Genomic DNA, 12,557 nt, shown 5'->3' on the forward strand with positions numbered 1-12,557 from the left:
ACTCGACGTGCATCAAAGGACATTGACGCTGCCGCCTAACGCGTAGCCTTCGCTACCGCGGCCGCTCCAACAGTCTACGCACGCTCTGATTGGTCGGGGTTTTCGCTTAATATCTCCTTAACGAAGCCCCATCCGACATTTTTGCAAAGGAAATTGTTGTTGAGAATCGTCTCAGCTACCACCCATTTCCGGCTCCTCCCCGACTTTTGGGACACCCTGTATATAATGAAAAGAACGAAAAAAATGAATAGAAGCTGATGAAACCAATATCCCTGCATAATTCCCAAAGAAGCCCGTATTATAAACAAATGCAAGCTTTCAGTGAGGACAGGAGGTGCAACCATAAACCTATGCGCAACTAACTGTTGCGTGATTCTCTTGGATTGATCTGCTCTAATTAGCCTATTCGAAGTAACTAGACAAATCGAAGCAGAGAATCCAAGATAATCGCTCAAAAGTCGTCTCTGCCGAATGCACTCGTAATAATAATAAATACATCTTTCGTTAAACAGGAACAAGGGAACAGGCATTTGTGTATGCGATGTCAGCTGCTGCAGCTGTCTGGAGGTTGGCAAGGGGATGCGCGTTGGGGAGTCTCGCAGCCTGTTCTTGTGCAACACCACCGCGAAAAGAGCCACCATCGCCATCCGCGTTAATTTCGCCGTCATCCTTCACCGCACCGTCCGTTTCTTTCAATACACTGTCGCCCAGGAATTCGTTCAAATGGGGTGGCTGCGGCGACGATGTTCGATCAGCGTCCCGGATGGCTAAAAGGTTTCTTCAAGGCGCGACACCCCCTGGCACCGGTGCAACTGCCAAGTTCATGCACGCTGTCAATATGCACAATAATCGGGCGGGTCGAAGGGTAATTAACGCACTTGAATTGGTATAAAATAGCGTAAGGGAAAGAACAAAGATTATCACGTTCCGTGCATTTATGATGCATGTTAACAGTGACCTTTGATTGACATGTACATAAATGGGTAAGACTGTAGTTTAACACCTCCCCTCAACTTATTTTTGCACCTATCGTACGTCATTTTACTCGTTTTGACGTACTGAATACGATTGTGATTGTCGTTTTTGGTGGAAATTATGAATTTTCAAGATATTTGCAAAAAACTGTCTTACTAATACATATACAATTTTACTAAAGCGTTGGCGGTCGTCTTAGGGCACACAGTGTGATATTTCAGCGATATACCGGGACAAACGGTAATTTTCGAAATGTTCTGAATGTGTTATTCCAAAAAATAAGGTGTAATTAATTATTGATACGGTCTGAACCTCGAGTACATAGTGTTTCATCCTATGGACGCGTATCGTTTGCTTGACTTTAATTCACAACTGCCTTGTATCAGTATCCTCTAATAATATCTGGGTGGATATATTAAATTTCTATGTTTTCCAAGATATTTTTACACCTTTTGTTTTTCTCAAAATACATTTTATTGGTCTTCTGAACACTTGTGACAGTTAACGTGTTATTTAACGACTGTTCTCGAGATATAATTAGACTTTTAACATATTATAGGAAGCAGCCAGAACTTGGACAAGCATGGACAACTAATAATTTTTTAATGGCAAATCAGTGCACGAACTGCATCTCGTTTCGACTATCCAAATTCAAATCGTTCTCCACAGAAGAGTAATTGGAATTTTTGCATCTAATTAGCTTCAAATTAAAGACAAATTATTTGTGTTTTAAGTCCGGTAGGTTAGAACTTTCGAAATCTAAAGATTTTTAATTACAATTGAGGAAACCCAAGTCATGCAAAAATCGGAATCTTAAAAAAAGTACACGTGATATCGCTTAGCCGAAAAATATTGGAGAATCTTCTAAAAATTGTTTACTGATATTATGTTTAGAATATGCCTTCATTACAAAAATAAAAAGATACAGTTTCGAATTAATTTATTTTCTGAGATGATCGCGTTTATAGTCCGAACAAACGAAGTTCAACAATTGTGTAATTGGAACCAAAATTTAAAAATTTGGAAACATTTTCGGAATATATTACTAAAGAATCGAATATCAACACTTATAATACACACCTTTGTGTTATTAGGAACGACATACAAGTTTTCTAGTTCTTAGATTATACGGATTTAAGGATTCCATTTCGCATGGAATGTAACTACATTACGAATAGAATAATTCTATATGATGCAAGGAAACAAAATTTCAGAAAATACGTATTTCGTAGTTTGATCTGTAGTTTAAATACACAAATTGTCGTGAAAATTGACTAACATCTTGCAATAGAAATATATTAATGTTAATACGTAATTTATAAAAATGGATTTTTCAGAAAACTAATTGTATACTGGATACTTTTATTCTTTTACGGACCACTAGTACCAGCCACGACTTCTTGATGTTGTTCTTGTTAATCTAAATCTAATCTCACTTTACACTTTACAATTTACACTTTACATATTCACACTTTACAATTTACACTTTACATATTCACACTTTACACTTTACACAACATTTGCGCTCACTTTACACTCTGTTACAATCACTTTACACTCACTTTACACTTTACGCTTGATACACTTTACACTTTATACTTTTTATATCTAAAGATCTTATTCCAAGTTCGCAGCCATTAGCTCGGTATTACTTCGCGACGAAGGATTGTTCGTCACGAATAATACCGATTACCAGGTCTCACCACGTGGAGGTTGCTGCGACTGGGGAGACCCGGAGATAGAAGGAATCAAACTTCCTTCGATCTCCCCCTACATAGAGTATACATACATAGATGCATACTCTACGTAGAGTCGACGAGCTTAATACTAAGTACGAAACCGTGGAAATTAAAGAAAACTAACTCCCTTTGATTTCCAAAGTTTAAGTCTGACTCTGCCAAATAATTATTTGAACTAAATGGAAGATAAATGGAAATCGCGACACGACGCAACCATGAAACTGGACTTACTGAGTCAGTCCCGTTTCCTCTTGTTGGATCTGACTCGAGAGGAAGACGATCGACGCCTCCGAACCAGTCCTCCACATCCTGCACCCCGTTGGGAGCCACTATAGGACCCGACTTGCACCCGTCTCACTGCGCTTTGGACTTACTGCACTGCGCCGGGAGCCTTGGACTACACTAAACGTGATGCAGGAAGTAGAGAACCGATCCGGAGGAGCCGATTGTCTTCCCTCGAATACAGATCCACCAGGAGGACGGCAACTGACCTTTCTGTCCAGTTACACAGTTGGTCACTTCACTTGTGACATGAAGTAATAGTGACCGAAGTGGAGAACGAAGTTGCGAGTCCAAGATGGACCTACGAACAAACAAATGAATTGAACAAATGATTAATAATTATTTGATAGAGGATAGACACTCGTACACGCATGCCTTAAAATTAACTTAGGTACATGCCTTAAAACTAACCAAACTAAACTAAGGTACCCACAAGCAATACCAAGCTACGATAACTAAGGGACTCTACACTACGCAAAAGTAGGAGGGACGCGAGACGCGGACGAGCGATCGCGAGATCCATACCGACCGAAGGATCGTCGAAGAATGAGACCGCGCCGTTCGTATACCTGTGTCGAGGGTCGCGGCTCGTTCGTGCCTCTCGAAGTAGAGAAGGGGAAGGACGAACAACAACCGCGTAAGGCAACGGTCGCTTCGTAAGCTCGTTGAATTTATCGAGAAAATAATTTATAAAACATTAATATCACAGCAAAATTATACTCCCCACCATTGTTTAAGTAATAAGTATTGTTAATAATTAATGTAACTACTGTCAGCGATTAATATTTAGTTGGTCCAATCAATAGATATTGAAATATTGACAAATTTCTCACGATTAATGTCTCGAATGAATACTTGTTCTGAACCATCATTGTTATTAATGTTTAATCAAACACTGAATGATGCTGTATATATCACAAATGTTCAATTATATCGGAGATATTAAGTTTCAGTTGTTCCAATCAACAGATATTAAAATATAGAAAAATATCTTATTCTCAACTTTTCGTGTTCGGAAATATTACTTTCTCGAAAAACATTGGCATAATAATCTAGAATTTTATAATGCATTGAATATGTACATCTCCGAATGAATTGAATATTTACAATGCATATAGTAACATTCAGTCTTCGATTAAATATTAATAAGAATCACGGTTCAGAGTAAGTATTCATCGAACACATTAATCGTGAGAAATTTTTAAATATCGTTATGTTTGTTAGCTAGAATAACTAAAAATTAATTTCTGATAATAGTTACTTTAATTATTAACAATATTTGTTCAAGCAATGACCGAGAATATGACTTTACTGTAATATTACACCGTGCAGGCAGCGGTAGATGCTTTTCCTAAAAATGTTCAAAATCATTACTAATACTAACCAATAAGTAACTACATAGTTCGTGATTTCAGTCACCGACCAATTATGTTTCTTTTGAGTAGCTTCGTGTGTAGACGATCTAATCTAAGTTTCCGAAATATTGGACCACATAATTTTTGTCCTGCTAGATCGCTGAAATATCACTCTGCGACGGCCGGATTTAAACATAGAACCTAATCTAACCTAATATATTGATAATATTCACTTCTAATTGAGTTTTAATAGACTACGCTTCCAAAATGCACCCTTAAAAGTAACATCTCTCACTCATGCAACTTACTTAGTGCATTAACAGTTTCGCTGTTAAAACTGTTTTTACCATCATTTGTTCTAAAACACTTAAAACATATTTAAATTTAATCAAAATCGGCGAGGAATGACCTACAGTGGGTGTAGAATGTATTCGCACACCGATCAATTTCCCAAAAAACTTTTGCGTGAAATTGTAGTTTCTTAACTTCTTTTTTTATAATCAATGATATTTTACACATCCTCGGAAGACTCTAAGATAGATGTAGTCCAAACAACATTCACTAGTTAATATAATTTGTGAAATTAACAACAAAAATGCAAGAAGTGGGTAAAAGTATAGAAGCAATAAATATTTGTACGATTCTTATAATTAGACTGTGGATCTTTATGCAAAATAAAATCTTCGCGAACGTGCCTAGAAAAATTGAATCCTAAATAGGAATTTACTTTATTCTGAAAATATAATACCATGAACGTTACTTTCAATCTTTCTTGCATTCTTCCATATTGTTTGCATTTTGTAATTTCTTGCACGTTCAAATTTCTTATTAATGCATAAAGATCCGCAGTTTATTTACGACGAACCATTTACAGTAGAGTTTGTAACGTAAACACATCAGTTTATTGCACCGTACGAATTAGAAAACATCAAATTTCCCGGAAAGTATACTTTTAAAAATGGCTCTAATAGAACAATGGAAAATTATCCCACTTCGTATAACTAATAATTTAGTTAATTTAACGCTTAGAAGAGTTACAATAATTATAAAATCAAAAGGAAATCCCACGAAGGAAGTATTATATACTTGTAAATTAATGTAAATTTATTTTTTTTTTAATCAAGTTTTAAAATTTTAACAATTTTGCGAATACTTATTGCTTCAATATCTCTATCGATTAATTGTTTTTTTTTTTTGTTACTTTCGTAACTTACATAAATAGCTATTTTTTTTTTACTCTATCTATTCTAGAGATTTCCGAGAATATGTAGAATGTCATTGTTTATAAAAAATAAGTTAATAAATTACAATTTTACATAGTTTTTTTTTGGAAATTGATCAGTGTACTTTCTACACCCACTGTATTTAAATTTAATCAAAATCGGTGAGGAATGACCTAATCTCAATAAATACCGATATTTCTTTGAGTCTCGGAGAGGATTGGCCACACTAGTTTACTTGAATAGTGAAATATTCGTCGAATAGCGAAAAGGTGTCGAACACGATTCATATGTAACATTATGCGTGCCGTTACTTCAAGGCAGTGGAGCAATCTTTGACCTTGGAATGCAAGTGCCACGGCGTGTCCGGTTCGTGCAGCGTGCGTACCTGTTGGAGAGGACTCGGTTCTTCGGGACCATCGGCCGCAGGAAATCGTTTGCTTCGAAGATACGCAACCGCAGCCGAAGTTCGACCAAGGTCAGGAGGAAGACTGCCGCCTTTGTATCATCATGATAACCTCTTGTACACTACCAAAAGCCCGGACTACTGTCTCCCGGATAAAATGAGGGGAAGTCTTGGAACCATTGGCAGGTAAGCTGAGTCCTTATTTCGGCTGAATTTTACTTCGAGGCGCTAAAAATTATTAACTTTCTTTTGTACCGTTTAGTAACTTTTGATGCTTAGATCACAAAAATGGAAGTTTTAATGTTACGAATCCAACGGTTCAGAAGTTATGACAAGTTAAAAGTGGGAATTTTACCGTATTTCACTGACACTTTCGACGCCATTGTTGCCTTCTACCAATACTCTGTCAATATCACAGTCTTTTTTTTTTAATTTATTTATTTAATGTCGCGTCAGCTTTTTAGCCATTAGCGTTTTGATTTTTGAATATATTTTAAAAGACCGAAAAATAAGGATTTTTTTATATTAGCCCGTTTTCATATTTAGGGGATGAAACGACTCCCTAAAGTTTCAGCTGCAATAGGTTATTATCATAAACAAATTATTTTTTATAAAATTTAGGGCCAGATTTTATATGGAGGTAGAAAACCATGAAACTTTTTCTTAAAAAGTTTTCTTCTATTTGTAGCCTACTGCAGTTGAAACTTTAGGGGGTCGTTTCATCCCCTAAATATAAAAACGGACCAATACAAAAAAAATACGTATATCTTATTTTTTCGGTCCTTTAAAACATATCCAAAAATCAAAACAATCAGAGACGAAGATCTAAATAGCTTTCCTTGTATTAAGCGACCCCATTTCGGATTGCGGCTTATAGTTTAAAAAGCCCTGAGTTCGACCAAATAATTTAATTTTCAATAATTTAATAATTTAATTTTAATTTTTAGTAAACATCCACATATGTTTAGATTCCCTACTAACATGACGTTCGTTTCATGTTACCATGCTCATTCTAATGTAACAAATTAATGTAATTTCACAAAAGAAAGATTTTTTATTCACAGAAACGACAAGCTTTGTATCCGTTATCAATTTGAAAAATTAAATTTATATTTTACTGTTATACAATGTGTTTAACTATTACTAATAAATAGTCTATAGAACAAATTGCAAAATAAATTGAAAATCAAGAAATTTTACCTACATATCTACATTAAATTAATAATAACATTAATAAAGACCATGAATATGTATGAATCAATACTTTTGTATAATAGTATCTCGCCTTGGCTCGAATGCAGTTGGATTGGATTTAACTATGATAATAGATTACCTCGTATCAATACTGTAATGAACTCCACCGTCTCTAAATGCTGAACTGATATTCCCAATCACAGTCACCTGCATATCCCAGTGTGCAGTTACATGAGCAAATTATGCGAATATCGTTCCTATTTATCTTTCAGCTCGTCGGATAACAATATTCACGTTCATAAATTTATAAAAATAAAACAATACAACTCGTACGTGAGAGCTTTAGATTGGTGCACGATAATTGGCATCTATAATATACAAGGTGTTTCAAAAGTTCGTGCCTATGTTGTGGGATCATGTGGAAAGGTTTAAATTAATTTTCGTAATAATATGTTTACATACAACAATGAGTTTTCTAAAAGAAGCTTCAGGAGTTTATTTTTGTAATAAAACACAATTTTTATAGAGCATAATAGATACGGATTGTTTAATACACATTGTAAATTATTTATTTGTTCAAATATCTTTTCGTACCCTCATATTCAATATTTTTTCGTGTATAATTTTTAAAGAAATATTGTTTGGCACTGAGTTTGGTTTCTTTGATACAATATGTTGCAAAAGTACATTCTTGCAAATCCATCAGTTGTAAGTGAGTAAATGAAAACTAAATAAATTATACAAACAATTTTGACGTGTTGTAAATACTTGTAATTTTTATAACAAACCTTTTAGAAAGAAATTTGTTTTAATAATAAATCAAAGAAGAAATTCCTATTATTTGTCAATATTCATATAGTGTTCTAATAAAACTAAAAAAACGAAAAAGTGGTATTAGAAGAAAGAAGAAAGAATAAAAAGTATCTCTGTAGCAATAATAAATACATATAGAAATTTTGTACCTGAAAACCAACTTCAAATTCGCGTTCCTCGTCCCAAAAAAACTTAGAAAACCATGCTTTTGTCAAAATCGAAAGTTGAAAATTTTCTAGTAAAATTTTCTTAGTAGAGCCTAAATAGGGTAACTTTTAAGAAATTTTAATTTTGACGAAAGCATGATTTTCTAAGTTTGAAGTCGGTTTTGAGGTACAAAATTCCTACGGTTGAAAACCCCTGAAAATACGATCGTAATCGCAGAAAAATTTGAGATTACAATTATAATCGTAGTTATAATTACGATTATGCCCAACACTGGTTTGAGACACAAGGGGAATATAATTCTACGCAGCTATTTACAATAAAAAATTGAAGTGACTTAGCGATTAAAACGTAACGAGATCCTTAGATGTTGAAAAAAAAACTAAATTTTGTTCATTTCTACTTGAATAAATGATATCCAATGCGAAAGAAAGTAATTGTTCTATTATCCGAAAATTTCACTATCTTTTGTCTCCCTATTAGTTCGGATACGGGAGTCTCTACTGTATTTCTAATTTCCTTATAACTCCTACAATTTTCTTCGCTACGCTTCGCAGGGGTGTATACTAGTTTTATATATTAAAACCTAAGGAACCGGTACGAGAACCGATATGAAAGCGTTATAGTACCGATACAGAGCCAACGTGACCACCGATATATCGATAACTTACAGCAGACACGTTGTACATCCAGTTTTTGTTAAATTTACGTTATTTAATGGTACAGACAACTCTTGGCTGTCTCATTATGCAGTGTAAATATCACACCTTTATCTACCGCGTGAATATGTTATAATGAATTTTTAGTGTTTATCTAATTCATTATCTTGTCCGCGCAGGTGTTGGATACTTATGCTAAAGTGTGATACCCTTAATACTTCTTAATTGATACGTGAACTCGATTTATGAGAAGAATGATACACCTTTATTTTTAAATGTTTTACCAGTAATGAGCAAAGGCAGCGACTCGTTGACATGGATTTTTGAAAATCGAATACATAGTACTTTTAGGGCAGTCATTTTAGACACCAAACATTGTGAAAAAAGTACTGTGAACTTGCTTTTTTGATATGTTGTTAGGGACCACCCAAATAGTATAAATCAGAGATGGGACAAATTTATAACACGTTATTCGCATATTTATTCATAAATAGCGCGTTGTTCATATTTTTAGTTATAATTAACTCTTCATTAAATAATGTTAATCACTTACTAACATTGTTTACTATCCCACACAGAATCGTTTTCACTCCAAACAAATGGGTAATTACACAAATTATGTAATTTATGCAAATAAAACAATCATTGTTGTTATTATTATAAAAAACATTATGGTTGTGTTAATACACACACATTTATGAATATGAATACCTCCATCTCTGATATAATTCTAGATTTGCAACCCTCAGGAACACGAGACAGCCGAAAAACCGCGAAATTTTCGTACTTTTTTCAGTTTTTCTGAGGGTCGCAAATCTACATAGATTTATACTATCTGGTTGATCCCTAACAACATATTAAAAAAGGAAGTTTACAGTATTTTTTACAATGTTTGGCAAAAAAATTGTCTAATATGACTGGCCTGTTTATCAGAATGGATATTATTGGATATGTCAGAACACTAATGCAAGTAGAAAAGTCAAGTGATAGACAGACATACTAATCAAGTCGCCCTCGATCGTAATTATACATACGACATTAGTAATAATATTAGTAATTATATTGAACGTTAATATCGCACCCGTAATTCTAAACAATATGCAACATTATTTATGAAATAAATTATAAAAATTTATTATAAAGAGTAATGGTCACCGATTTGAATAGATTCGTTAATATTCTATTCTCGTACATTTACTGATATTAAATGCATAAATATTTATTGTAATTGCTATGTGTACGATAGACTATGATTTTATAAGAATAACTCCTGAGATAGTCATCTGATGGTCAACATACTAGGTGTAGAAATTAATTCTGTGCCTTCATATTCGATTATTTATAAATGTAGTTTAAATTGAAATATTTAACCCTTTGCACTCGAGAGGTGACTCTCAGTCACCATTACACAGAAATACTGTCTGAGTAGCTTTAAACCTAGTTTTTTGTTGGACGCTATCACGCGAGAGGCTGCGAATAACAATATTTTATAATTCACAACTAAAAACTCACTTAATGGTTATTTTAAGACACATGGTGGAGAATATGATGAAATTGTTAATGCATATACTATCTACACGGAAATACTGTCTGAGTAGGTTTAGACCTGATGTTTTGTTGGACACTATCACGCGAAAGTGACAGAGAGAGAGAGTGAGAGAGAGACTTTTCATTTCAAAAGAAAATATTATGTAAAGAGTAAAAAGAAAACTTGTCAATGACTAATTTAAATATTTTGTAACGTGTTAGAAATCTTACAACATTTTACGAGCTGCGATTCGACGCGATTATAGCTTTTATTTCTATCTCGGAGCTAGTCAACTAATCGTTATCTGGTACTAATAAAATACTTCCATCGTGTACATCCGGTTGATTCTTCGCCTTTTTCCTCTCTGGCCAGCGTGTTGTATCAGCCACACACAACGAATTCCTTCGTTCCATCTTAGTTATCTTCGACATAGCTAGATACTGACTTATTTATGCGACTCTACCGGTAATTACTATGAGAGAAGACCTTCGAGATAGGACAGAACTCCATTTTACCCCGTGATCGAGGAACCTGTTCTCCCAACCAAATAAATCCTCTATTTTACGATATTTAAACGATCCCCTTGATCCAGTACCGCTATGAGCATTCAATAACTTCAAATCGGAGAATTACACTCTTATGGATCTACCTAATGCATCAGCCATAATTAGAAATTAGGTAATTAAATTTACAATTTCAATGTACGTACTCAATGCGTAAGTAATAATCAAGAGTCAATTAAATTTATAATTTCACTGTGCATATGGTATCTAATGCATTAGTCATAATAAAAAATTAATTAAATTTATAATTTCAATGTACGTACTCAATGCGTTAGTAATAATCAACAGTTAATTAAATTTATAATTTCAATGTACGTACTCAATGCGTAAGTAATAATCAAGAGTTAACTAAATTTATAATTTCACTGCACATATGATATCTAATGCCTTAGTCATAATCAGAAATTAATTAAAATTATAATTTTATTATACATGTCTGACACTAAACTAGTCATATTAAAAAATTAATTAAATTTGTAATTTCAAAATTAATGATTTTATTTATGAAAAGTCCCGTCACTCATTTCTGGGTGACACGACGACCAATGTATTAAATAAACCAATGTATTAAAGCTCATTTAAAGACAAACTCCCGTGAAATATACAATTCATCGAAAGTTAATTCTTAATGGAAAATGTCCCGATGATTCGAGTTGCATCGCAATCACTGTTGGCACAGGTAGAGACAAATAAAGAAAGAACGATGGTTCTTTCATTGGTGATTGCATTCGCTACGGTTTTTCCGACGTTAAAGCGAAAGGAACCTCTTCGTTGCCCTCAATTATTCACGCCTCGGTCTTCGTGAATTAAGATCACCCACGACATTCCACGAATGGTGACTGGTTCTACCGAGCAGAGAAAGTGTGTAGATGGACTCGAGCGTTGCTCATCCAGACTGTTTCTGGTCGAAGATGGACAAAATTCTTATCCAATAAGTTCGAGCAGTAAATAAAAAATGAACATTTCCTCGGTACTCGTTAAATAAGAATTAAAATTTGAATTGTAAAATTAAATACCTTATATTGAAATGAAATACGTAAATGAAATACGTATTTTCCAACGAAATAAACATCATGAATAAATTACTATACGTTGGTTTGCACAAAACCCTAATGTACATACAATTAGTTAAATAAGATTTAGAAATTGTTTTGTGAAATAAAGTAACTCATAAAATATAAATAAAATACTTATTTTCCATTCAAATAAACGTTAAATAAATTGTCATATATTTTAACAAATTTCTTATTTAACTATAGTTATTTCCAATAACGAATAAAAGATAAGTAAGTGTATTTTCGTTACTTTAGAGGATAAAGAAAATACAACATCAAGAACAACCTCGCTAATTTACTTATATCAACTTTTCCGCAGACATAACTCAATTTTTCCATTATTTTAATTGACGAATATAAGAAATAACATTTTTTCTTATTTTTTAATATTCTTTTTTTTCGTGATGTTTATTTTCCCCTTGCTATATTATTTCACCTCCAGCAGATTGAGACGCCCTGATCCCGACCAAGTCTCAACCTTTTGGTCGTAAACATCTATTAAAAATTGTATGGTTTTCCTTTGTAATTAAATAAATAATATTCTTTAGAAAGGCGCAGAATTAATGCTCAACCCTAATTTTAATTTAGTCAGTCACACATGAA

At 33.6% G+C, this 12,557-nt stretch overlaps 1 protein-coding gene across 1 annotated transcript in view; it reads left to right on the forward strand.

The window, feature by feature from the left end:
- The window catches only part of LOC128894075 (protein Wnt-11b-1-like), a 45,105-nt gene that overhangs the window by 30,377 nt on the left and 2,171 nt on the right, over nt 1-12,557 (forward strand). Inside the window, exons 3-4 of the mRNA XM_054155538.1 lie at nt 513-865; nt 5,892-6,163. Of these exons, the coding sequence (XP_054011513.1) occupies nt 513-865; nt 5,892-6,163 (625 nt within the window). The remainder of the gene's footprint in view (nt 1-512; nt 866-5,891; nt 6,164-12,557) is intronic.

Source organism: Hylaeus anthracinus, unplaced genomic scaffold (assembly GCF_026225885.1).
Source record: "Hylaeus anthracinus isolate JK02 unplaced genomic scaffold, UHH_iyHylAnth1.0_haploid 3, whole genome shotgun sequence".
NCBI lineage: Eukaryota > Metazoa > Arthropoda > Insecta > Hymenoptera > Colletidae > Hylaeus > Hylaeus anthracinus.